The sequence below is a fragment of the Acipenser ruthenus genome, chromosome 18 (assembly GCF_902713425.1).
Source record: "Acipenser ruthenus chromosome 18, fAciRut3.2 maternal haplotype, whole genome shotgun sequence".
Taxonomy (NCBI): domain Eukaryota; kingdom Metazoa; phylum Chordata; class Actinopteri; order Acipenseriformes; family Acipenseridae; genus Acipenser; species Acipenser ruthenus.
In genome coordinates, this window is record NC_081206.1 from 30,660,990 (window position 1) to 30,686,041 (window position 25,052).

The 25,052-nt window shown below is 40.6% G+C and overlaps 2 protein-coding genes across 9 annotated transcripts in view; one reads left to right on the forward strand and one right to left on the reverse strand.

Annotated features, from left to right (window-relative positions):
- Positions 1–694: 694 nt before the first annotated feature.
- On the reverse strand, positions 695–4,233 carry LOC117418193 (palmitoyltransferase ZDHHC22-like). Of its 3 annotated transcripts, none has more exons than XM_058991977.1 (3): positions 4,156–4,233; positions 2,628–3,188; positions 695–2,539 (listed from the first exon to the last, which is right to left on the reverse strand). In XM_058991977.1, the coding sequence occupies exons 2-3, from the start codon at positions 3,181–3,183 to the stop codon at positions 2,262–2,264; spliced, it is 834 nt and encodes a 277-aa protein (XP_058847960.1). In that variant the 5' UTR covers positions 3,184–3,188; positions 4,156–4,233; the 3' UTR covers positions 695–2,261. The 3 variants fall into 3 exon arrangements, with proteins under 3 accessions (XP_058847960.1, XP_033886801.1, XP_033886812.1); XM_034030910.3 differs by having other exon boundaries at positions 4,059–4,215; XM_034030921.3 differs by having other exon boundaries at positions 2,628–3,185; positions 4,059–4,195.
- Positions 4,234–5,461: 1,228 nt separating this feature from the next.
- The window catches only part of LOC117421763 (calcium permeable stress-gated cation channel 1-like), a 33,354-nt gene continuing 13,763 nt past the window's right edge, over positions 5,462–25,052 (forward strand). For 2 of the 6 annotated variants that reach the window (XM_058991978.1, XM_058991981.1), the window contains exons 1-6: positions 5,462–5,617; positions 19,636–19,873; positions 20,975–21,054; positions 22,541–22,573; positions 23,982–24,075; positions 24,415–24,452. In XM_058991978.1, the coding sequence (XP_058847961.1) occupies positions 19,679–19,873; positions 20,975–21,054; positions 22,541–22,573; positions 23,982–24,075; positions 24,415–24,452 (440 nt within the window). In that variant the 5' untranslated portion in view covers positions 5,462–5,617; positions 19,636–19,678. Of the gene's footprint in view, positions 5,618–6,170; positions 6,318–14,257; positions 14,406–19,635; positions 19,874–20,974; positions 21,055–22,540; positions 22,574–23,981; positions 24,076–24,414; positions 24,453–25,052 lie in introns of those variants that run through there. The other 4 variants (XM_058991982.1, XM_034036162.3, XM_058991980.1 and 1 more) reach the window with 3 other exon arrangements.

Below are 25,052 nucleotides of genomic sequence, written 5' to 3' on the forward strand. Positions count from 1 at the left end.
TGTGGTATGAAACTAAAACCAGTGCTCCTTCTCTTAATTTACAAACAACTCCCCAATAAACATCATGAAAGTACAGTATTTTATTAAAATAACTAATAAAGATAACAATAGTTTGAAGACAAAGTTCAATACAGCCAAGTATCACAATTTATTTTATTTTTTTTAAATATCCATTTGTTTCTAGTACAGCATTTATGTATACTCTTGATATGTTTTACTGTGCCTACATATACAATACATACCTGATCTGACGAATGAAAAATTACAATAGGGATTCAGGTTTACATACAAAAAATACATCATTTAGAAGCTTATTCAACTAATTTCTAAAAGCAAAATATGTTATACCTTGTAGTCTTAATATTGCGTTTCATAGTTGTGTATTCTGCTGATCACTTAATTATTCGATCAAAACAGATACTCGTTTGAGTTTTAAGATTGATACCATGTAGCTTAAATCTAGGTGTCAAAACTGGAAAAGCAACCAGGGTTGATAATGTGACAACAGCACAACGCGGTTCCAGATCCCACTGAAGATTGTTTTGTTGTTTTTTTTATTTATTTTATATTCTTACATTATTATTTCATGATTTTATATTTTTTATAGATACAGTATATATAATATATATATATATATATATATATATATATATATATATATATATATATATATATATATATATATAATTTTTTACTTTGTTTCTTAGGAAAAAACATTAACTGCATTATTCAGAAGCTGAGTATTGAAAAAACTGCCCACATTTTCACTAATTTTATGACCACAATAAGCTATATAACAACAGATTCTGCTGAGAACACATAATGCTATTAATTGAAAACACCCATATACTGTATGAAAATGTTTTGAATACTGTTAAAATGTATTTAAATATGCTTCAGCACCAAGTCAATTGACAAAATAGCACTGAAACTGCTGGAATGCTAGCTCTGAGTTGTGGTTCTGGAATGATACACTTCTTGTTGTAACATGAAAAAAAAAAAACGTTGAAACTGATGTTGCACTTTCAGGTAATAGTATAATAATCCCAAATAATGTATTCCTAACACCTTGTCTAATTAGACTGTATAAATGCATAATGTGAAGGAAGAAAACTAAAAGAAGGGTGTAAGTATCAGCGCGTGAAATTAGATCATTTTCTGATTTTCTTTTCAGCAGCAGGAGCCATTTGAGTTGTTAGCTGAGGTTGCATTCCCTTCGAATATGTAACGGCCTTAAATGGAGAATGCTTTGGGTTTTATTTTGCCGACAAAGCCTATTTGTCACACCACAACACTGTAAGTGAACCACTTACTCCTAATTCACCTAATTGCATGTTTTGAGGACAGCATTGTATGCTGTAAAAGCCTAGCGAAACAAGCAATTAACAATTCTTCAATTAATAATAGACAGTATTATTTTAAAAAAAAAAGTATTCTAGTGGCACTGCCAGTTAGTTTTTTCCAAGCTGGTGCTTCCTTGCACATAAAAGCAATTGAGGGTTGCACTGCAGAGATGTGCAATTCACCTTTAACTTTAAACCACACGTACAGATACATATAGGCTTCCGTTTCAAAGGCTTCATATAGAAAAATTCCATTCCCATTTGCATTCAAAGGATAAGCTGGAGATTTACAATCAGTACTGCAAAACACTCATTTAAAAAATGCAAAGATCAAGCCGCTGCTTTATAAGGCATTTCTGTCTATGAAGAGTCTTTTTCTAGGATGTTGTGTGCTACACATCTACATTACATAGAATACCAAAATACATCATTTGCCTGCTTTCAAATGGAAATGCTTTTTTCCCCTCCTCTTGCACTTTGTAGCCCTTCTGCCTTCAACTGAATATCCCAGGAAAAGACAAAATCCCTGAAATCTTTTAGAGGAAATAGTTTAAAAACACCACTGTCTGGGTCACAACCTTGCTATACTGAACAGCTACGGTATGGCCAATAGTTCAGCATCACCTAGAATTTTAAGATTAAGACATTGTTTAAAAACAAAAACAATATGAACATAATTAGATCTTTTATTTAACATCACATAAGAAACTACAAATTATATTGCAAAAGTCTACCGGAAGCCATAATAGTAGCACAGTATTTCATGTTAGATTTTGAAATGTCAATTTTTCTATAGGGTGGTGCGAAACTTTTGGCCAGAGCTGTACATGATCATGATTATGTTGGAGCCTCAATTGTGCCGGAAAACAAGAAGCGTTGTAAATGAATAGAAACCTTGCATACGTGGCATTGGCATGTTCAGCTCTCTTTTTTATCAGCAGCATGGTCTTGCAGCCGCCCCACGGTCTGCACGGGAAGGAAGAGCCCCAGAACCCACTGCCTCCCGAACACATCGCTCAGATTGCTCCTCCAGGGGCTGCGTGTCTGAACCACCTGCCCCTTCCTCAGCTGGCACCAGGTCTGCCCACGGGCCACAAGCAGGATCTGCTGACAGCAAAACCCTGCGCAGGTCAGACCGATCCCCAGCCAGACGTACAGCATGAGGACAATGAAGAACTGCAGCCCTGGGATTGCACCTGCAAGGTGAAAACAAATCACATGAATACACACTGGTCATTTCGGACTTCATTCTGACTGATCGTCACAAGATGTAGGGACACCCACCCAGGAAGAAGTAGCCAACAGAGAGAGGCAGAAGGGTGAGGAAAGTGAGAGGGTTCTCAAAGGAAATGGAGTACTCCACAGTGAGATAGGCCACCCCCAGCACCAGACAGTAAAGGCAAGTGGTGGAGGTGTAGACGCAGAACATAATGAAGTAGCGCATGTTCCTGTTCCCAATGCAGTTGCCAGTGAAGAAGCAGTGGTGGTCCCGCCTCAGGATCACTTTCTTGCAGAGCTTACAGAAGTGGCGGCCGTTGAGCAGGTAGTGGGCGTCCACTCGGTCAGTGCAGCGCGGAGAGCAGACGAGGGGCCCGGCGTCCTGCACGCTCGCTGCAGGGAAGCGGATCGTCATGACGTAGTTACCCAGAGCATTGAGGATGAGGAAGAGGAAGAAGGCGCCGTGGAGCAAGGTGGAGGAGTTGATCCGGGCGTCGGGGTTCTCGAAGATGGCCGGAATGAAAAAGTAAAACTGCAGGGCAAAGGTCACCGTGGTGGCTGTGAAGAAGTAGGCAGGAGCGATGGTGTTGAGGAGACGGAGTTTGATCATCTTTAAATACATTCCTGCTAGAAATACACAACCAAACAGAGATAGCATCTTTCATTACATGCTGTCAAATCAAATAACTCAATTATGATCATATCGTTAAAAAATAAAAAAAATGCTCCCTATTGTTTTAAAAATCAGATCACCCCATTCCTACAGTGACGTCAGCACCATTACACTGCTTGAGCACTACGTTGTTTTATTTATTTATTTATTTTAATTTCATGAGCAAATTAAGAAATATTTATTTTAAATAATAATAAAAATGAATGTAATCGCATGTTCAATTCATGTTCCTGCATTTTTTTCAAGATTATTATTATTATTATTATTATTATTATTATTTTTTTTTTTTTTTTTTTAATTTGTATAGCTGGCATCTGCAGTGACGCTTGGGCTTTTAAAATGTCATGTTAAATTCATAATTCAGCCATAAAAAAAACCCAGCAACGTCGTAGTCGTTCAAAATGTTTCGTGTTAACCGTATTATTTAGTTATTCTTAGTAATATTTAAAATATTAAAAACTTCTCATTATAACACAATTAAAGATTGGAAGACTAAATAACCAATTTGTGAGACATGGGTGAAATTTCAAATAATCGAATTTATTTATTCAATATAGCCCTGGTCGTGTACAGAATGATGTGTTAAATAGAGGGCTATTTTAATACTTGCTTATAATGCTGGCTTTGTGTTGTATAACAGTAGGATTATTTACACATAACACACGGTCACAGTGATCAGAAATACCGTTACGTTCGGTTCGGTACTCAGAATTGCATACCCGGCGGCGTCATTATCATTTTCTACGCGTTCTGGTCTCAACCTTATACAATCAGAACGTTCAAAGACAATACGTGTAACCCAAAGGTTCTACATGGAACTGTACCTGCCGTCGGCTTCCTTACTATCGCAGAGCTGCTCTCTCAGCACCCAGACCACAACCTCTCATCCACACTGACAACAGACAATAAAAAGGAGCCTACGTCATGAGATACCAAGAAGACACGGGTGCTGCCAAATGCTACAGCTGCGCTATAAAGCTGGGTGTTCTACCGCCACCTATCTTCGTGTGGATGCGGTTCCGTTCTTTGTTACATCTGTGCTATTTCCCAGATGGAGATAAACAGCGAACGCGGAGAAGCAGCCAGGTGCTCAAACGCTGCGCGCATAGGCCAACAAATCAGGTTCCGTTTTACAGTGAAATGCCATTGCTGCTTGAATGTTTTGGCTAGTGTAGAGGAAGCACGACTCCAAGCTCTTCTACCCTAATGAATAGTTCTGCATTGTGGAATGCACATCGCACATCGTGGAATATGGCATATAAACAGACACGACGTCTGTTACCTGCAAAATGAACCTGTGCAACACGGAAGCAAAACAACGATGCAAATCGGAAAATCAGATCGTTACCATAACACACTAAATTGATGCACAATGTGAGATTTTATTTTTCCTCTAATAAAACAAAACCAGCAGCCGATATTATTTACACTGGGGCTGTGTGTAAACAGTGAGTTATTACTAGGAAACCCCGATACCCAAACCCTAACCCAAACCCTAGCCCAAACCCAAACCCGAACCCGAACCCGAACCCGAGCCCTAGGGGTGTAAATAAGAGACCTTGTTGTGCTGTGAATAGCATTTACACAAATAGGAGTTGTTGCGATCATAGAGAGAAAAAATAAATAAAATCGAGCTATTTCGGCTGCTCTTAAGAGCAACTCCTTTCTGCTGTAACGATTTTCCACCAGCAGGTGTCTCTGTTTATTTTTATTTTTTAAGACCATGCAGTCTTACAATCTGCTAAGCTTTATTAAACCTAGATAATGTTATACATACATTAACATTGTAAACTGTAGGCTTACGGTAATATGTTAAGTGCGTCCCCGTACACAGTTAATTTAAATACTGTTTTGCATTGTTGTATCGTTTAATAAGGCCAAGTGCTCCAGACCGATGGGTGATATTCTACAATCTAAGGAGTCCATCCAATGTATTATTATTATTATTATTATTATTATTATTATTATTATTATTATTATTATTTACTTTATGTATTTATTTGATTGTCTCGTACTACTTTACTGCGTTAATATATCTGTTATTGATGGAGGCGATACATTGTTAGTAGATTCATTACATTACGATTGTCCGGTTACATCTATAGCGAGTCGGTATTCTTTTGACTGCAGCTGCATTAAAAAAAAAAGTCACAGAAAAATATGACACAGCATATTATTTCTCTTCAGTTAATAGAATAGACGCCCACTTCCTGTCTCTACAGAGAATGCTAGACTGCGGGACGAGAAATGCGTTCACGATGCAGGTGTTTAGTTTATAGACGCTCCCTGAGCAGGTGGGCGTTTCTGTTTGTTGCTCTTCCAGAAAAGACAGGGGGGCTCTGAATCAGAGAGCAGCAAGCACTACTGGAGAGAACTGCAGCAGGTGAGATATTTCAATCTAATATAGTACTGTCAGCTTCGATACCCGTACCCGTGTCGCTGTTAAATAGGCGTAGAGAATACATATCAGACTCGAAGGGGCTTTTAGCAGTGTGTTGAAGTTATACAGCTACAGAGGGCGGAATTAAAGTGCAGCAGTGCATAATTACCGAGTACTGAGATTAAATAGAATAGGAAATTGTACAGTAGATTATGTCCAAACAGTGATTTTATTAAAAGAAGTGGTTCCTCCCATTATAAGGGGTCCAATTATAAACGAATGAAACGTGTTATTATTGTTATTATTATTATTATTTAACCGTGTTCTGTTATTACTGTGGTGTATGGTATTATTTTTGTATCGTTACACACGTTTAAGAGATCAACACTTGGCTTTTGCAGTGCTTTGACTGCAACGCTGCGCTCATCTGCCTACGCGGCATCCCCACTTTGCTGTATGATGCGCACTGTTCATAATTTAGTTACCAGTTCCTGGCAGGCGTAACACGGCAGCGCCTGTTGGTCAGCATGTTTGTAAGCAGCAGGTTTTAGTAAATGAAGGTATAGAAGCGTATTGTGTTGCTTAAGGGAAGCTGCAATGGCGCGTTTATTCATTCCATAATTAGTGCATTACATAAGCTGGAGAGGCAAAACAGCACGAGGTTCCTCTGCAAAGAGAAGCGGACTCAGACCGTCCCAACGCAGTGAGTAAGGTGCTGGGATTCTAGTGAGGGAGACGACTGGAAACACACTGGCAAGGTCGCGGGGGTGCAAAACGCGCTGGCATTGCTGTTATAATAAGGAGCCTCTTCAGAAATGTAATAACAACATGTGTAGTTTCCTATGTAATTATCTGTTATGATTACATTAGGATCCATCATTTTGCTGTGTGTACAGGGATTCCAGTCTACTCAATGGGGGCCTCGCATGCAGTGTGCTGAAGTTTGAAGGATTGGTATCTTTCTGTTGTCTTCAGTAGAGAATGTGTTCTGCACAGCAGGTTGATTCTGCCTTGGAGCTGAAGAGAGTGGGACGCTGGTATTTCTTGACAAACTTGTTTTGTTGTTCCAGGATTCCAATGAAGTCCAGTATGCTTAGGAGTGGCATATGGATGTTAAATTATTTGGAAAGTGAGATCTAATCTAGAAAGGGAAAGTCACGTACTTTCATTATATTCCACACTGTATCACAGGGTGATGTTTACACCCAGTGTTGAGTAGCCATGTGATATGGGATTTTCTTCTATGTCTTTGTGTTCCCCTTGGCTGATGGTGTGCTAGCATTGCAATGCAACACTCTACACCAGCTGTATAAGCAACAGCATGTGTGAATGTACCAGCCCTGTATATTACAATACTCAAAACTACTGCTAAGCAATGTCTTAAAGTAACAGGATCCTTGGTTTGTGATCATGAACAGCACTAGTAATCATGATCTTGCAGCATGCGTCCTGTGGAATTGGTTAGCATTGCTGGAGGCTGAAAGTACGATCCCGTATGCCTCCAGGTGTGGCGCTGCTTGGTTTTACCAAAGGGATTTAATGATTCTGCGGAATGTCTTTGAAACATTTAGTCCATAATCAAGAATCAGTCATACTAATATACCGTACAGTATGTCATTTTAATAATAGCTGATGAGCGTGTAAAAACTCTAATAGTATTGTCATGAATGGTTTATCTACAAGAGCTTTCAGCTTTGAAATTGTTTGAAAAGTCACTAAAGCTTACACACACACACACACATATATATACACACATACATACATATATATATATATATATATATATATATATATATATATATAATCTAATTAAAATATTTTTGCACATATCAAATTATGTAAAATATTTAGCAAGAAGTTTCTTAAGAAGTAAGCAAGGGAGCAAGAATTCAAAGGGCATTTTACAAGCAGAACTTACACATGCATCTTCTAGAACCATTTATAGAGCTGATTTGCCACTTGTCGTGGAACTGTACTTGTTACTCCACAGGTCACGCCTAGGTTCAGTATATTTTACTGTATGAGCTGACCTGTCTGCCTCCGTGCCCCTGAGAGTGTCTGCAGAGAACACAGTTTCAGCACCACTGGCCTGCCATTCTAGTGGAACAGCGCCCATGCGCACAGCAGTGATGTTCCGGGTCGGACTGCCTGCCTGCTGAAAGAAGAGGGATTCGTTAGGGCGCTCTCAGAGATCCTGATAAAGGCTCGTCCTGTCACGCACGTACATTTCTTCTACCCAAATTCAATCGGTCAATCTGCACACAACTTCTTTCAAGGCTGATTCGCAGAGGTTACTTTGCAGCGGGCTCTGTTTCAGGAGCATTCATTTTTAATTACTGTGCAGCTCTGAGATAGCTTGTAGAGTGGTGTCATGTCTCCTTGAGCTGAAATCAATCCCAGTTTTAAGTGACAGCATTTTCAGATATTCATCATTAACAGCAGTTAGAGTTAATCGCTGTTTAGTCCGAGTTGAATTTGAGCTAAGAGGTGTAGAAAACACAACAAAGGAAATGCTGGTTTCCAATGAAGCTGCAATAAAATGCACACTTCATATCCTCATGAGCATATGAGTGCATTAATACCCTCCGCATCTGCAGTGACCAGTTTATTGGCCAATAAACCCAGTCTGCAATAAATGGTGATCACTTCTGTGTCAGATATTATTGCTCTAATGCAAACTTTTTTCGTTCACTGTTTCTGAAGATTTGTTCATAATATGCTGATCTCTGTTTTGTGTTTCATAACCTAATTGTGAAAAGTTTTTGTTTTTTTTCAGAAAAATGAGACAAACCTAGTAAGATGCCAAGGATCTAACCCTCCGCTGGCAATAAATAAATAAATAAATAAGAAAAAATTATGAACAAAATATTTCAGCCAGGGTTTCTGCATCTATGCATTGGCTGTCCTAGATAAGCACCTCAATGAAGTGATAATCAAATGAAATAAAAGGTATTTCCTCCTGTAATATGAGAATTGGCTCATCCTGATGCCTTTATAATGATACTACTCAATCCATTCCTTTCAGTGCATCACTTACTGTATATGAAGAAACAGGCTGGAATTGGAGACTGTGCAGTCAGGTAGCCAGAGATCCCACAATGACAAAGCATGTGTGAGTGCACGTGATTAACGATTGTGAATTATCTGAGAATATGCCACTGCACTGCCAGAAACCTGCTGCATTCAATACAAGAATCCACCTCTGACTTATACTGAACACTCTAAAAAATGTAGAACATGGCGCACTGTATGTAACAATAGCAACACTACAGACAGTGTCCAGTACTGTGTTCTGTCTCATACAAAATGGTGAGAGAGGAGACAGTAGATGGTAGAGTAGCAGAGAAAAAGGGGCCAGGGGAATTGTGAAGCATTTCATTTGAAATGACAGTGTAACTGAGGGTAACCTTCATTTAGGTGACAGGCCATGCAAACTGCATAGGATCGGTTACTGGTGGGTGTATTGAGACTATGATTGGTTCGGAGAGGGGGCGAGAGGAGTTTAATTGATGTAATGAGCAAATGCGTCCGTGCCTAGGAAACGGTTCTAGTAGTTACTGTTGCTCTCCACCTCTCTTATGCAGTAATTACTCCTAATGTCTCTAAACCTGTAGGGGAACCTTTTACATGGTTACAGAATATTACTGATTTGAAACATTTTCTTAAACAAATGAGACTGGGTTAAAAGAAAAGACCAGCCTTTGAATCAGCGTGTTAAATGTTTCATCTGGAGGATTCCAGAGGGAATGTCGCGTTGGCCTTGGCGCTCCTGCGGATTAGGGATCCAAAACCGGAAGGGGCTGTTTCTCCTCATCGTGCTATAGCGGACCCTACTGGCCAGGTGCCCGGTCAGCTCGGCAGACACCTGCAGGTCTGGCCTTTGTCCTCCACAGGCCGGTAGCTCGCTGACCTCCGCTCTCGAGTTCCTGGGTGTAGAAGAGGAAGCTGGCTCGGTCGTGGGATCAGAGGACTCCCACTGAACCTTCAGTTCTCCTGAGCTGTGTGGGGAATTGCTGCGGTGAGGGGAACAAATAATTGGACATTCTAAATTGGGGAGAAAATCAGGGGTAAAATAACTGGGCACTTGCATCGTTGTTGCAGAGTAATGATGCTCTTATATTGAACACGCAAGCTGCATGAAATGACTAGCTACCCATGCAGTACAACCTCTGAAAAATGTTTCTTTGCCTGCAACTGTCAGGAGCGAAATAAAATTAAATGATATTACCATGCAGAGACTTGCCAAGAGGAGTACAGCCTTAAACCAATAAACAGAATGCTTTCAGCGTTGGTATGCATTTTAATTAAATAAAACAGCTGTCACATGCACTTTGGTAGGCTTGATTTGTGATCACTGGCACCAAAACAATCCCAAAAGCATTTCCCTTCCAGTATTGCAATGCAAACTAAGTGAAGGGAAAAGCTGGTGAGAACAAGGAAACACACTCACTGTAACCTGGAGGTCCCGACCTCCGTGGTTAAAGTGTCCTTAAAATAGTTTCTCGGCTAATTGAAAAGATATTGATGTTTGCAGCTTTATCAGAGTGTGATTTAACCCCCTAGGATGTCTGGCAAAAACAAATAGAAATGGTGTGGGAGATCTGTATGTCAGCAGACTTCTTTCTCAAATTGTCTAGGACTAAGTCGTTTGTTTTATTTTTGTCAAGGTCCTGCCAGCCAGCCAGCTTTGGGTATTTGGGGTAACGAAACAGTCTCCTCATCACAGGGGGATTACATTAGCCCCACTAATAGGGAAACAAATGGTCAAAGTTTGAAAGGTTTCCAATGTTGCCAGTTCATTTTCCTATTTTTGTTGTCTATATTAACGGGCCCAAAAATAGTGTGAACTGATGTGTAATGATGTCAAGATTCAAATCCACCCAGCAGGCCTACACTGGGCTGGCTGACCAAGTTCAACCAACTACTTTGAACTTGAACTTTCAATCTAACTGGAAAGCTGGTCTAGCTGTTCATTCAAATCACTTGATGTAAGTGATTGCAATTGAAAGTTTCTGGAAGCTAGCTGTTGAAATGTCAGTTTAGCACGTTTCAAAGAAGGGTTGCTTTTGAGCTGGTTTTAAGCCATTTCTCATCCTGACAGAGGGTTTTGTACTGTACAGTATGAGGTCAGGGGTGAGACTCTGGTCTGGTCTGAGGTCTGGTAACACATCCGTGCTAGACACTCATCTACGGCAGTTTCCTCCTGATCTACTTATCTTAGTGTGAATACAGGCTTGCGATTGGACTTAATTTGAGAACTTCAGAATTTCAGACTCGCCTGAAGCAAGTACTGGGACACATTCGCCTTCATTTCTGTAACCTTCCAATTCTCCCATCTCCAACCTTGCTGGGAACAGATACTATAACAGGGAGCATTTTCTTTTTGCATGCAAACAATCCTTGAACGGTGACTGTGTTCCATGCTGTTATGACCAGATGGATGAGTCTGCACTAGACTGTGTTCCTTCTGCTCCATTTCATAATCTTTCACCCAAGATGCATATAGTAATTAGCAGTCTGTAATATATCCAGCAGCATATCCAACTTGATTGTATCTACAGTAACTATGCTGCCGATTCAATGTGTGATCCGAGACAATCATTTGTAGAAACATACAGGGGGTGTTATTGATTGACAGCCCTTTCAACCTGACCTCCATTTATTTACATTTTGATTGAATAAACTGTTAAAAGAAAACTTCATAGTTTCCGGCTGTGGAATAAGAGCATCCAATACAAATTATAGATACTGACACAGTTCTGTACCCTGATAACACCCTGGAATATGAAGTATACTTTTATTAGAGTGCAGTTTTTTTTCGGTGCATGATGAGTACCAAAGCTATGAATATACAATAACATACACAATCCACTCCTGGTCTTTCTTCCAACTCGGTCCTAAATTGTTTAATGGAACCAATTCAAATTGCATCCAGACCCTGAAGTAATTAATTATGTCATTTTACCTGTTAAACCTGGAGGGAAAAGTCCCTCCAGGACTGTGATTAGACACCCCTGCTATGAACCTGCTGCAATAGTTTAATATCATGTAGGATTTAATGAGAGATTACCATTGAGACCCTGTGCAAGAGCACTTACTGTAAAGAAAATGCTGTTTTAAATCCAGGTCAATCAAAAGTGATCAAGTTGTCCAGCAGGTTATTCTCAATCAAACTACTTTGAGTGATCAGTGGCTCAGAATGTCTCCTAGAGTTTTTTTAGAGGACGCAGCGTACGTGGTTGCAGATTTTTTTAATAGATTTAACAGGGTTGCAATGTCTTGGCAGCCTGTAATGTCAAGGTTAATGTGGGGTCTTGAATAATCTATTGTTAGGCTTTTCGGTAATTCAGACCTATGAACGCTAACATGACGGGGACGTTCACAGCCCCTAGCCTGTGCACATCAGCCTTGTAGGTCAACACCAAGAACAGCATCACTTTTGGGGGGGAAAACAAAGATTGTGTTTCAGTAGCTGGGATAGCAGATCCCAGCCATTACGATCAATAGCTGTAAGAAGCACTCCTCCGGGAATGAAGTGTCCTTTTGAAGGATTCAGCAGCAGAAGAGAGCAGAGAGGTTGAAGAGTAGTTGAGCTCTCTGTCATTCTCTGATTCTCAGGGAGCTGCACTCCTTCACCGATGAGCGATTCTCCCTGCTGATACCAGTGCATTATAAAACAGTTATCTCTGTGCCACAGCGGAGGTTTCTTTGAACCTTTCACTGCATCCAGTTTACATGTCAAATTGTGTTGCCAGCATGGCAAAGTAAGAATATCCTTAACCCTGCTCTTCAGACTTCAGTGGCTAGCTTCATAAAATGGCTGTACATGCTACCGACTGGTTTCGCTGACTGAGAGGCTGATGAAGGCACAAGCCAAAAGGTGTATCTGCTTAAATTTGTTTCTCAAAGATGTTACTTTATAATGTCTGGCCCATCTTGTGTTTACAAATCTACCCCAAACCCAAACCCTAAGTCTTACCCTTACCCTTCCCTTACCCTTCCCAATGTCCACCTGCTTACTATTGATTGACTGCATGCCATACCTGGAATATACAGGAAACGAGAGTGACTTGTTAGTATGTGACACATAACTTGGGGAAGGCATGCTCACACAACTAATCTTTTTGAATGATATCCACGTTCCAGAAGCTGTTCTCTAAACAAACCATTTTAATGTATCCTGCCATGCAATTGTTTCCTGTCAGGAAAATGTTCCCGCTGAGAAAGCTAAGTAAGCTAACAAGGTTTTGGTCATTTTGACAAAGGCTCTCATATTGAGCTTAAAACGTGGTATTTATAATGTATGTATATGGCTTACGGTATTATATAGTGTGCATTTCTAATTGCCTATTTTTCTGCAGTACTTGCAAATGACAGGAAACACTTACAAAGGAGACACTAAATGAATTACACTTGTGATAGCTTTAGATTGTGGTTGTAGGGGAGTGACTTCTGTATGTGACAGTGAAAGCTTGAAGAGCAAGTGATCACAAACCTCCTGCCACACAGTCTACGCCTGCTAAGCTTTGTCAAAGAAGAGGTCTGTGTTTCTCTGCTGGCAAGAGACCGTTATAAAGAACAAAAAATAAAGAGTCCTGACCACCACACACAGCAATTACCACTGTCCTGATAAAATGGATCTACACATTCTCTTGAACCCGCTGCTGCAGCCACTCCTTAGCAAGTGTTGAAGCTGCTGACATCCGTAAATAATCACAAACTCCCCTGTGTTTGCTAGCGAATGTGCCAGGAGAAGTTGGCAGCTCTGATGAAAGCTAACCTAATTTCATACAGAGTACAAACAGGCTTTCTAGAATCAACAAACACTGACGATGGGAAATGGGCGTGGCCATCTTCCCTGCAGTGATTACATGGCCCTTGTTGTGGAACGCGCTGCCGTTACGGAGTCGGTGTGATTAGATGAGCTTTGTAAACTCTGTAACCACGAATGCAGACGAGCCCAGCTTATTTGCACAGTAGTGTAACATTGTCTGAGAAAACTTGAACACAGCACTTTGTAGTCTAGCAAAACGTGTTGTCTATTGCTGTGCTGATAACATTTTACAGAAACAAATAAAGCTTCTCATTCTCAGCCTGGAAAGCATATCTATACTGCACTCGTATGGAACCAATTCAAATTGCATCCAGACCCTGAAGTAATTAATTATTACCTGTTAAACCTGGAGGGAAAATAGTGTAATTGTCCCATAGTGTCATTGTCTGTCACAAAAACCACATTTATAAATAAGGGGGACAGACTATTATAAGGTTATTATTTAGATTAAACTCATTAAAACGGGAGAGCAGTTCATTACTGATGTGTGATGTGATTTCTGTAGGTTCTGATACACTCTGTGCAGCCACAGAAGATTAATAAGCTTTACTGAATGTGTTAATTAACTTTCTTCAATAATACACCATTGCAACTATCTCCGACTTATTCTGGGAAGGAAAAACTAAACAGGAAATGTTTTCTGACTTAAACGATGCATCAGCGTTAAGGTGACAGAACCAGTAACGGGGTTATAAATCTGTGTGTTTGCCTGTGAGTGTAGAGAGGCTGTTGGATTTCAGCACAGGCAAGGTTAATGTGATATTGCTGACTCATGGGATGTGATGCATGACTGCAGTGCTGTAAGACGGCCCTGATTGATTCTGAAGGGAAGAATCAGCAGGCTAATGAGGTGGAGTGAGTCCATTCACAGCAGTGGGGATAGTGGACAGCAGAGCTTATCAGGACGGAGAATGGAAATGTAGAACCCGAACAGGACAAGGGAGAGGAAAAGACAAGGTAGGCAGAAAAAAAAGTGGTTTATCCCTATTTAAAAAGTAAAGACCCTGAAATACAATTTCAGATTTATAGTTTGTTGACATGTTTTTCTTTTCTAAAGTTACTTATTAGATGCAGAGTAAAACAACTCATTTCTTTTATTTAACATGATGTATCTCCTGCGTTCTGAGGGGAGGGGGGGGGGGCCTTCACCAGTTTTGAAAGTGCTCTCCAGGTGAAAAGATACATCACCTGTGCAGTTTTGTAAGTTCACATTGCACGGATTATACAATGCATGCCACGTGTACTTCAGATAGCAGGTGTTGTATTTCTTGTGCTTGATCTGTCCCAACCCATGCCTCTGAACCCAGCCTGAAGGAGTTCAGGCAGTACAGTAATTACACCGTGAGCTCCCTCGCTCCGAGGGGTTCTGAAAGACTCTATTTAACAAGGTGTGCATTTTAATTTGCCACAGACACATTTTTTTTTTAAAAGCATTGCACTTTTCAAAAGAGGAAACCCCCATTTGACAAATGAGGCCAGGCACTTAAACACCAGCCCTGGAACAATAAGTGCTGAAAGCTGGTTATTTTTCTCGGGAAGTCAACGAGTCAGGGAGGGAGATGTCAATGAGTGGATTCTCTCAGCAACAGAGCGTGATGGCTCTTCACTTTCCTCCTTGAAAGCTTGAACTGGCTGCTGCATGGGGTTCTGGGAAGGGTCTGACCATTATTTTAGGGATGCTCACTATTACTAAACACTTAATACAGCTGACAATTTTTGAGAGATCAAAAGAAATTGTATTTTTATGTATATTTCGATACAGCAGTGGGGTGGGATGTGGAGCAGTGGTTAAGTCACATTGCAGGCCTTCCCCACCTGCTCAACCTCACAAAATCACATAGGCCTGTCGTTGTCAGTGGCAACAGTAATACTGTAGCAGAAGGACCCCTTTCAGCGCGGCAGTGTGCGCTTCCTTCACTGTGGCAATGTAGAAAATGGTCCTTTTTACACCCAGCATTAAGCTGATGAATTATTAAACCGATATAAATAGCAGACAGAAAGGGCAAACAGGATAGTGTGGATTAGCAAGATGCTGGCAGTCCTTGACATTTTAATATGGTTTATTTCACAAGCCTGGGAGTCATATTCCTACTCCTGTGTTTAAAAAGCAGCTGTTGCTTTTGTCCTTTTTTGGTTCAACCATAGAGCTGCCGATAAGCGGGAAATGTACCTTCTAAAAGAGCTCAATGGTTTGCATGTCTAGGAGCCGTCAATAACCCAGGTGGATTTACCTGTCGGAGCTACAGATAGACACTTTGATTAGATTTCTTTTGTCTAAATTTGAAAACCATTCTTTTTTTAATGTTCTTATTTGGTTTGAGTGAATTGTATATATGAATTGTATATTGTATATATGAACTCTCCTAGTTTTGTTTTTATCTTTATACAGCGCTCTGGGATACCGTGGCGTGAAGGGCGCTATATAAAAATACATTTGTATTGTATTGTAATAGCATCTGAAGATATTGGCCAATCTATCCAGCTATGGAGTTCAAAGACAGGGAGCTCAAAGGCAGGGAGCAGAGCAATTAAAGGCCCGATAAAACACTTGGTGGTATAATATGCTGCAATGCTAAAACAGACTTGGTAGATCTGTTTTAACGAACGCTTGGACTTCAGTTTCTTTTAGCACAGTATCACTACAGGTGTTACTGCTGTGTGTTGAGGATGTGGTTTGGATAGCAGGAGTGGACCTGTTGAAAGCTGTGCTCAGGACGCAGCTGGATCACACTTAATTTGTTTCCTTTGCTGTAAAAATTGGATTTATGTCTGAATTGGCATTTGCTGCAGCATCGCTGGTGACCCATCCAAAGATTTTATTCATTGTAAAGCATCCTTTTAGGATGTAAGCCTCTAATTATATTAAAAAAATCTATATATGTCACCTCTGCTGCTATACAGTATAATCCAATTAAAATGTAACATTGTCACCTTTACAAATACAGGATCCTTATGTAAAGGTTCAATTGAAATCTAAAGTGCTTGTGTTTCATCTGGTCTGTGTTATTAGTAGAGATGTAGGAAGGAAGGTGACATTGCTGCTGTTGAAGTTACAATATAAAAACATCCTTCAGATTAATGCATTTGACTGTATCTTCTATTTGCTGTGTTTACAAGCTTTATCAAACCATACAGCCTGCAGCCCACAGTATATGTGAACAGATACCAGGTTTTGTGAGCATCAAATGCTGTGATTATTCAACATGCCGATACGTTAACAAAATATTGAGGTTAAAGTCTTTTGTGTTTTAAAAATGATTACACATCTATATATTTGTCTCCTACGGCAGTATTTACAAATATAAAATAGATGGCAAAAATATTCAAGATTTGGAGAAGAATTAACTATAAATAGAGAAAATCCTTTTTATAAACACAGACACCATGCTCCCCCTTAGCTGTCTCGACAATCTAATTCTACCATTTGCCTCCAAATAGACAACATATGAGCAGAAATCTAGCAATTGCAAATTCCACAAAAAAAAAAAGGCGTCCGATTTAACCAGTGAGCGCTCTGGGTCCAGTAAACGCAGTGCAGAAATTGCTGTTGTGTTCACGGAGAGTGGCCTGGGACATGCTCTGAGTGAAGAGCACATTTCTATTGCAGTGTGCTGGAGAGAATTCACTGATCCAGCAGACAAATCATCCAGCAAGACACAGAGAGCTGAGGAAACGATAGACTTCCAACGAGTTCAGGGACTCCCAGCCCTGTGCCGGCATGCATGCCCTGCTCAAAACACCACAGCAGCTGAAATCTACATTTGGATTTGCTCTGAGGCTGATGAATACGCTGGACTGAGGGTGTGGAGGGGAGCTGGCTTTCAATGCGTTCCGCTTCATTATTTTCTAATGACGCTGATTTCACAGTAAGGCTGTTCCCTCTATAAGTATCATGTTATGAATGAGTATCCTTGCTCCCCTCGGATCATAATTCCACACCCAAGCCCTGGCTTCCTCTGTGCTAGCCTGCACGACTCTCCCTGTGTTAATACAGTAGGAACTGTATCACAGACCGTATTGCCGGATCATTGATCCTGAATTCTTTATCCCTCCTAATCCTGTATGCACAATCACCACCGTACTGAAAGCAACAAACGTTGCCTTATAGAAATGCTCTCCTGTTATTCCCTGTGTGTGGTTATGCAACTCCTGACACAGAGTTTACAAAGTGTGCGTTTTCAGATAGACAGACTGCACATTACACGGTGATCTTGGTGTTCAGTGACTTGCTGTATGACCTTGCAGCAGCTTGTCGTTTGGTGATTTGTTGATGCTTGTGGTGGAGCGGTGTACAGGATGTATCCCCTATAACACAGCTTTGCTTCTGGGTTTCTGCTGCATATCAGGTTTGTGAGGATGGAGGTTGTCATTTTAGTACATTAGCATATCAATGATATCAATGCTTTTTGATGCTGCTGGGGAAAAAAAAGAAATGAAATGAAATGCCCGATTGATTCCAGTGAGATTGACCAGTACTGGTTTAACCTGGTGATGTCCATGCTGGTTCAGGAGAGGGGTGAGGGCCTTGGCTTCTGTCCGTCCATCCATCCACCCATTATTGGACTGCAGAGCAATCTCCAATACACTGAAACTTCATGATTTAGTATAAGGAAAAATGATGAAAATATGAAATCCATGAACATTTTTAAAGCTGTTTGAGTAGTACATACCACAGGGACAATTTCAACAGCAATAACCTATAATGGATTATTATTTTTGTAATTGTGTCTAGCAGGAATGGGTTATCAAACATTTTACTCCAGTCCCATAGCAGCGAACCCGTTTTACATTCAGCCCATCATGTGTATTTGTAATGCTTATTTGGATATAGAGCCACAACAGGGCGTTCCTGGGGATAAGTGGCTGGTAGGAGACACTGGATGGGAAGTTAAATGGTTAACTCATTTTCTAAATGTATTTTCTTTCACTAAATAAAGTTTGCTGAAATAGATGTTTTATTTTACCGAATGTGCCCACGGATCAATATAATATATCTCCACTGTGTCAGCAATCCATCTTGAGCTGTGACATATTTATATCGAAATGCTTTTTTATTGGCAGGATATGACATCAGAGCTGGTCTGAATCCAGTAGATCAGAATGACAGAGCATATCCCCAGAGAGGGCACACAGCTGCCACCTTACTGTAGCGCTGGCCATGTAGCAATTTGCCTCATTTTAAAATCAACTTTCAAATGTACTTTGCAGCGTAGTCTTGCAGTAACTGCTGCAAGCAGTGTTTCTGTTTTGATGTGTATTGATTGATTTGCTGAGCTAATCTCAAGACAAGCATATTTCCAGTTAATCTTGTGGGTGTCAAATTTCCGATACTCTGATCGTCCTGGCGCTGTGTTGAGCCCGAAATGTATCTCTCATAAGATGGGATGACCTTGCGTGATGAATTCAGGCCCGGTGATGGGGGACAGGACAGTGTTTTTATTCTGCTGCTGTAATTGATTTATTTCTTTGTACCGCTGCTGGGGAAATCCAATCTCCAGTATATTCCGTGTCGTGGTTTTGTGTTGCCATGGTTGTATGTGTGGAAGCCTTAAAAGGTTTATTATATGGGGGTAAATGTTTTCACAATTGCTACCGCAGGAGTGTGTCCAGAAACGTTGTGATTATAAAACATCCACTACCAACGCTGGCCTCAACTAGCTGTAGCATCTCTTGTGTTTTAAAGCAATAACTGCAGTGAGCATGAGTCTGCTTTTTTAATGGAATGATTCACCCATGGTCTGGCAATACAGAGGAATGGAAGGGTTCTGCCCAGAAGCTAAGTGGAAGCCTTTAAGAGAAGCATAACATAAAAGGCATGTGTCTTTTTCATTTAGTTCCTTTTAAATCGAGTTTTATAATGGTGTGATTTTATTCTCTATGGGTATTTAAAGATTACACATCAGAACACTGTCGTGTTAAATCTGATATAAGCAGCTTCAGTTCAGTGCTAGCAAAAGTGGGGAACAACAGAGCAGTGGTGTTTATCAGTATTGAAATGATTATAATTCTGCCCCTAGGTCATTTTAATAAACAACAGCGATTTGGAGATTTAGTCCCTGTCCATTAACCCTTTCATGCGTGGCTACCTCATATGGGGATGGATAAAAAAACCTCTCTTCTAAGTCTTTATATGGGGACAAAGAAGTTGCCCAAGTGAACAGTAACCAATACTGATCTTGCTTTCCAGAGTGATGCCTGCATGACCCGGCTCGGACAGAGCAGGAGGACACATGGAAGGCTCTTACTTCTCTGCTGGGAATGAGCGTGACACAAGCCTGGACGTCCTGAGTTTCCTGGACACCCTGGGGCCGGACAATGGGACGGTGGAGCGGTGTTACAGCACCCGATCCCACAGCACCGTGCTGCAGGGCCTGCCGTTCGGGGGCGTGCCCACCGTCCTCGCCATCAACTTCATCCTCTGGCTGGTGAGGCTGTGATAGGGAGTGTCTGGAGCAGGCATTGGAAACCGCGCTGGCGGTGCATGCTGCTGGGAACAGCAGGCCAGTGAGCCAAGATACCCTCCTGGCTCGTTGTGCTGGCTGTGCTTCACAGTAGCAACAGCAGTCACTGCACAGTGGACCAGGCTGTAGCATGGCTGTGGTATTGATTTAATAATATCATTTGGTTGAAATGATGTCCAACTGCTATCTAACAGGGATTGAGTTTCTTGAGACCTCCGTTCATGTTGTGATGAATAAAAGCCCCCACCTGGAATACTGTGTGCAGTTTTGGTCATATTACAAAAAAGACATCATTGCACTTGAGACGGAACAGAGAAGGGCAACTAGACTGATCACTAGGATGCAGTAGGATCTAAAGCACTGGAAACGTTTAAAAAGAGACTCGATTCGGTGCTTTTAAATGAGATCCCCTGTAGTCGGGGTGAATGCTGAGCTAACAAGGGACGAGCCTTGATGCGCTGCATGGCCTTGTCTTGTTCCCAAACCTGTTATGTTCTAAAAGCTTTCCCTATCTTGGGCAGGATAGAAATATATCATTATTGTCAAGGTACATATTGATAGAAACAGAAAACACAATCCCAGTATGCAGATCATTCAGAAATCAATTCTCTAGATACTTCTTGACTATAAATAGATTTGAACAAAGTGTCTCCTACTGATCGAGCTTTTATTTCTTTGAAGCTTCTCTGTATGTGTCCATGTGTTTGCTTTGTCTGAGCTGAAGGTCAGTCCAAATGGGTTTAGCTTTTGAAAATAATACAGAGGTTAAAAGTAGTTGAAAGGAAGTATTTAAAAATGTACTGAATGATGGTTTAGCTTGAAGGTGGACCAAGGCTATACTGTGCCTTTTTGGGGTTTTTTTGCTGTTGATCTTTTTGGTTTCCAGACCTAACTTCCACTTTGATTCCTATTAAAGCCCCCAGAGAGAGGGGGGCTGCAGGAGAGGTGAGACATGAAGTGATGGGCGAGAGCTGCATGCATCTGTACATCATGTGAGCAAACAGTCAGTCTTTGTTGTGTAAAGAGCAGGAGTGGTTGACTGAACCTTTGCATTGTGTTTTGCAGGTGCTGCTCTTAGTGTTCTCGTGCCTGCGGAAAGCAGCATGGGATTATGGACGGTTGGCATTGATAATGGACAATGACAGGTAAAGGACGGAGCTATGTGTGCAGTATTAAAAAGAGTTTTATATATATACCTGCTCAGCTGGAAGAATTCCCTATCCAGGATAATTCTACTGGTGATGTCTGTGGATCTAGTCGTGAAATCTCTATTAAGTTAATTTACAAATAAAATATCAAATTCAACTATATTTGTCCCAGGTCGTCTTCACACTGTCACAGACACAAAGCAATGGCAGCATCCCTCGGTAAAGTAAGTGCAACAGCACCACCTTCTGGATAGAACATTCATTACAAGCAAATTCAATAATGTTTAGCTTTGAAGTAATGGTCCATGGTTTTCTGCAGCGTTAGATTCCCCTTTAGTTTTAAATTGTTTTCAGTCTATAATTTGTGGTCTACCATCGCGTCTGAATACCGGGTTACAGAAATGTGTTTGTCAGTTTTTTGTTTTTTTTTCCTCTGAAGGTTTTAAATCAGTCTTTTTTTTTTTTTTTTTTTTTTGAATTCTTACTTGGTTTGAATATAGTTCAAAGGCACATCCTTATTTGACAAAAGCAAATACAATGGATCATTATGAGAAAGTACCGGCATACCAATTGCTAATCCACGCAATCATTGAATTGCTTTCTTAAAGGTCTTGTTGCAGAATCCATTGTGTGATGACATTTTGAAAACCCATTTACTGGTATTGTGACATTTTAAATACTGCATATACAGAGACGCTTCTGTAGCCCCACAAGGAGTGATACAAGTCATCCGTTTATATGACTAACTGGTCTCTATAGAGAGCTGGGGAATGGAATCAGTAAGTTCAGTCCATGGTTTGGTTTTACCCGAGACAGAATTTCCGTGTGACAGCACATACATTTCCGTAAGTGTTTTGACGGTGGTTTTGTCAGAGCAGATGGTGTGTTCCATATACACAGGCCCTTTCTAATATTACTGTACCATCGCTAGGCAAAAAGGCTCTGTGCAAATACAGCTGTCAGATAAGTGACACGCCTGACCTAACCATGTGAAATAACACAGAACAAACCCGAATTGACGTTGTATGTTAAATCCCTTGGTGATGCAGAACAGATTATATATATATATATATATATATATATATATATATATATATATATATATATATATATATATATATATATTATAGTTTAATATTGAAAGGGAATATTTGCTGGTAGATAGTATTTTAATTTTAGTGTTAAACACTCAAAGTAATTACGCTGCGATACAAGTCAATAATGCATATATTTATTTCTTACCAGTATATATTATATTTTATATGTATTTCTTATTGATTTGTATTTCAGTGTATTTACTTTGGCTGTTCCACGACAATCCACTAGGAGGTGCCATGTTAACCAAATTTCTCACTTAAAATGAGTCTCCCTTGAAAGTTTATAAAATACACAATACATTGTAAAACATACTTGATTCAAATGCTTTGATTTTGTAATTAACAAATTCACCCCATTCCTGTTTTTTTTTTTTATTCCTCACTAGATATGTAGCCCGGCGCCGTTGGAACTCTTACGAGTAACAAGTCTGTTTATTTTGGGGGTTGGCGGTACATTTGGGAAATCGGGATAAGACTGTGATCAGCTGGCAAACAGGTTCCATCCTGCTGTGGCTGGGGAAGCTGGTTCTGTCACAGTCTAATACCATGAGAAGTGACATTTTCCTGGGAGCAAACTGAATCCGTATTCTCTGACCACTGTCATGTGTTTTTATTTTGTATTATTGTTAGTCCAAATGCTATTCTCATCCTGTGCATTTTACATGGATTGGAATGCTTCCTATGTGCTAATAGTAGTCCTGTATTAATCTTGAGCACTGTTGATCATATTGCTCACACTTTCTCAGTGAACTGCTGAAGAGTAAAGGTCCTATGCTGTGGTCTTCAGCTTTGCTGTTTGCCACTAAAGGACTCATTTGCTTTGCAGATATTGAATATATTGTAAGTGGTCTTGGCTCAGTCCCCAGAGTCGTGCTGTTCAAAGGTGACGACACCCAGGTAGCGCAGCACTGTGTCCGACAGCGTACAGTGGCAGTGTTGCGAATGAAGGCATTGACCGTGCAGCATCCATACTGTACACATTCAAGCAGTGAGATTCCTCCCGTTCCTCTGGATGTAACCTGTTTGCATGCTGGTGTGGAGATTTGAGGCTGCAGCAGCGCTCTGTGCAGCAGGGGTTCAGTTCAGCTTGTTTCTGCATGGCTGAGCACTGACACTCCCTGTTCCCCTGAGCGTTCACTTTGTGTTTTCAGTGGGATGAAAAGGAGAGAGATTAATAATTCAAATGGCTCAATTCAATTGCTATGATTTAAAATATTGATGGGAGGCTTAAGGAACAACAAAGGAACAAAGCGCGCTTTTCAGTAATCCATCCAATTCATGTATCACTTATCTGTTTCCCTCGACCAAAGAGCTTATGCTAGTATTGTCAGTGGGTATTTCAGCCATTAACACCCCCTTGTTTGTCCCTTATTTGTTGGTGTGCACCATGGGTTAATCATTGCTGAGCATACTGATTTTTCAGGGATGATTTTCTTTCTATTAACATAAGCAAATAATGGCCCCCATATACCTTTTTCTAACTTTGCCTAATAATAATTTTTTTTATTTTTTGGGGGGGTTGGATAAAACGGTGATGGAAAATGCCAGACCTGTAGATAATCAAGGTGGACTCTGAGGAATCCCTTTCTGTACAGTTTTATACAAGTTTAAACCAATCCAAATACATTGGGGAGGTTCTAACACCTGGATTAAATGGAGGTCTTGGCAACAGCCTGGCAATGGGAGGGATGTAAGAGGTGACGAGTCACATGAAGGGACAGCCAGGGATAGTGAATCAGTGTTTCAGAACGCTATGGGGCTCTTATTGCATTTCTGATATGATGGGGACTTTCACACTATACAAAATCTCTTGTAATTGCCCCTTAGCCTCACATCACTGTTCTATGGAGAGCCGAGCGAGAAGGAGAAGTCGCCTCCCCCCTCTGAATCCAGTCCCTCTGACATAGAGACTAAAGATGTGGTGAGTCTGACCAGTGAAAAGCCGCCTATTGCTTGTGAAGCCCAATGATAACAGACTGCAAACAGCTTGTCCCGCTGCTCACAGCACCCGATATGCTTACATTACATTACAGGGAGTAACATTGATGTCACAGGAAATAATAAAAGAATTGCAAGATATCAAATAAAACAGACTAGACCTATTAAAGGTTTGCTAATAAAGAATTATTACTTGTGGGTTACAGCAATCCCCTATTGTTAGAGTGATGTTATCCAGAGGGGGGCTGTCCTGTTTAATTCTTTTTATTTATTCATTTACTGTTTCTTCCAGTTCATTTGTTTCTCTTTTTTTTATTTTCAGGGCTTCTGTTCTTGGCTTTCATCGATCTATCACATGAGGTCAGTACAGGGTGTGGTTTGCAGGTCCGCAGATTGACCGCTCATTGTCCCTCCGTATACAAACAGCATAGCTCAGGCAATGGGAATAACAGCTGATAGTGTAGCAAACTGGTGAAGAGTGAAACATCTCTGCTTCCAAAAACAGATCGGTCGCATGGAGTATGCTAATGAGTCCGCCTTGATCAGGATTATTAGGGCTTGCATCTATACATGTGTATTGTTTGCTCTTGTCTTTTTATTGTTTGGTCTTGTTGCATGGGCCTTTTTATTTGATTTGATTGTGAAGTGCTTTGAGATGGCTCGCCATGAAAGGTGCTATATCAAAATGATTTCATTGATTTGATTGATTATAAATATGCATAGTGACACGGCAGTAAGTTCTCCATCAGTAGTTCTCAAATAAATTATAACAAGTAAACATAAATATTCAGCTCCACTATTTCTCATCGGGGGGAATGCGTTCTAGACAGGTCAAACTGTAATTATTACTAAGACGTTGTGTAAGCTGTCAGAACGCTCAGTGCTGTAAGTCCAGGGTGCCTTGCTGTCTGTGCTGTTTTCTTTCTTGAATACTGTACAAGGCTTCCACGTGTACCCATG

Excerpts from the sequence above, each read along its gene's own strand:
- LOC117418193 (XM_058991977.1), bottom strand. The coding sequence starts at position 3,183 with ATGTATTTAAAGATGATCAAACTCCGTCTCCTCAACACCATCGCTCCT. Across the intron at positions 2,540-2,627 it reads TGTTGGCTACTTCTTCCTGG|GTGCAATCCCAGGGCTGCAG; the intron begins GTGGGTGTCCCT and ends TTCACCTTGCAG.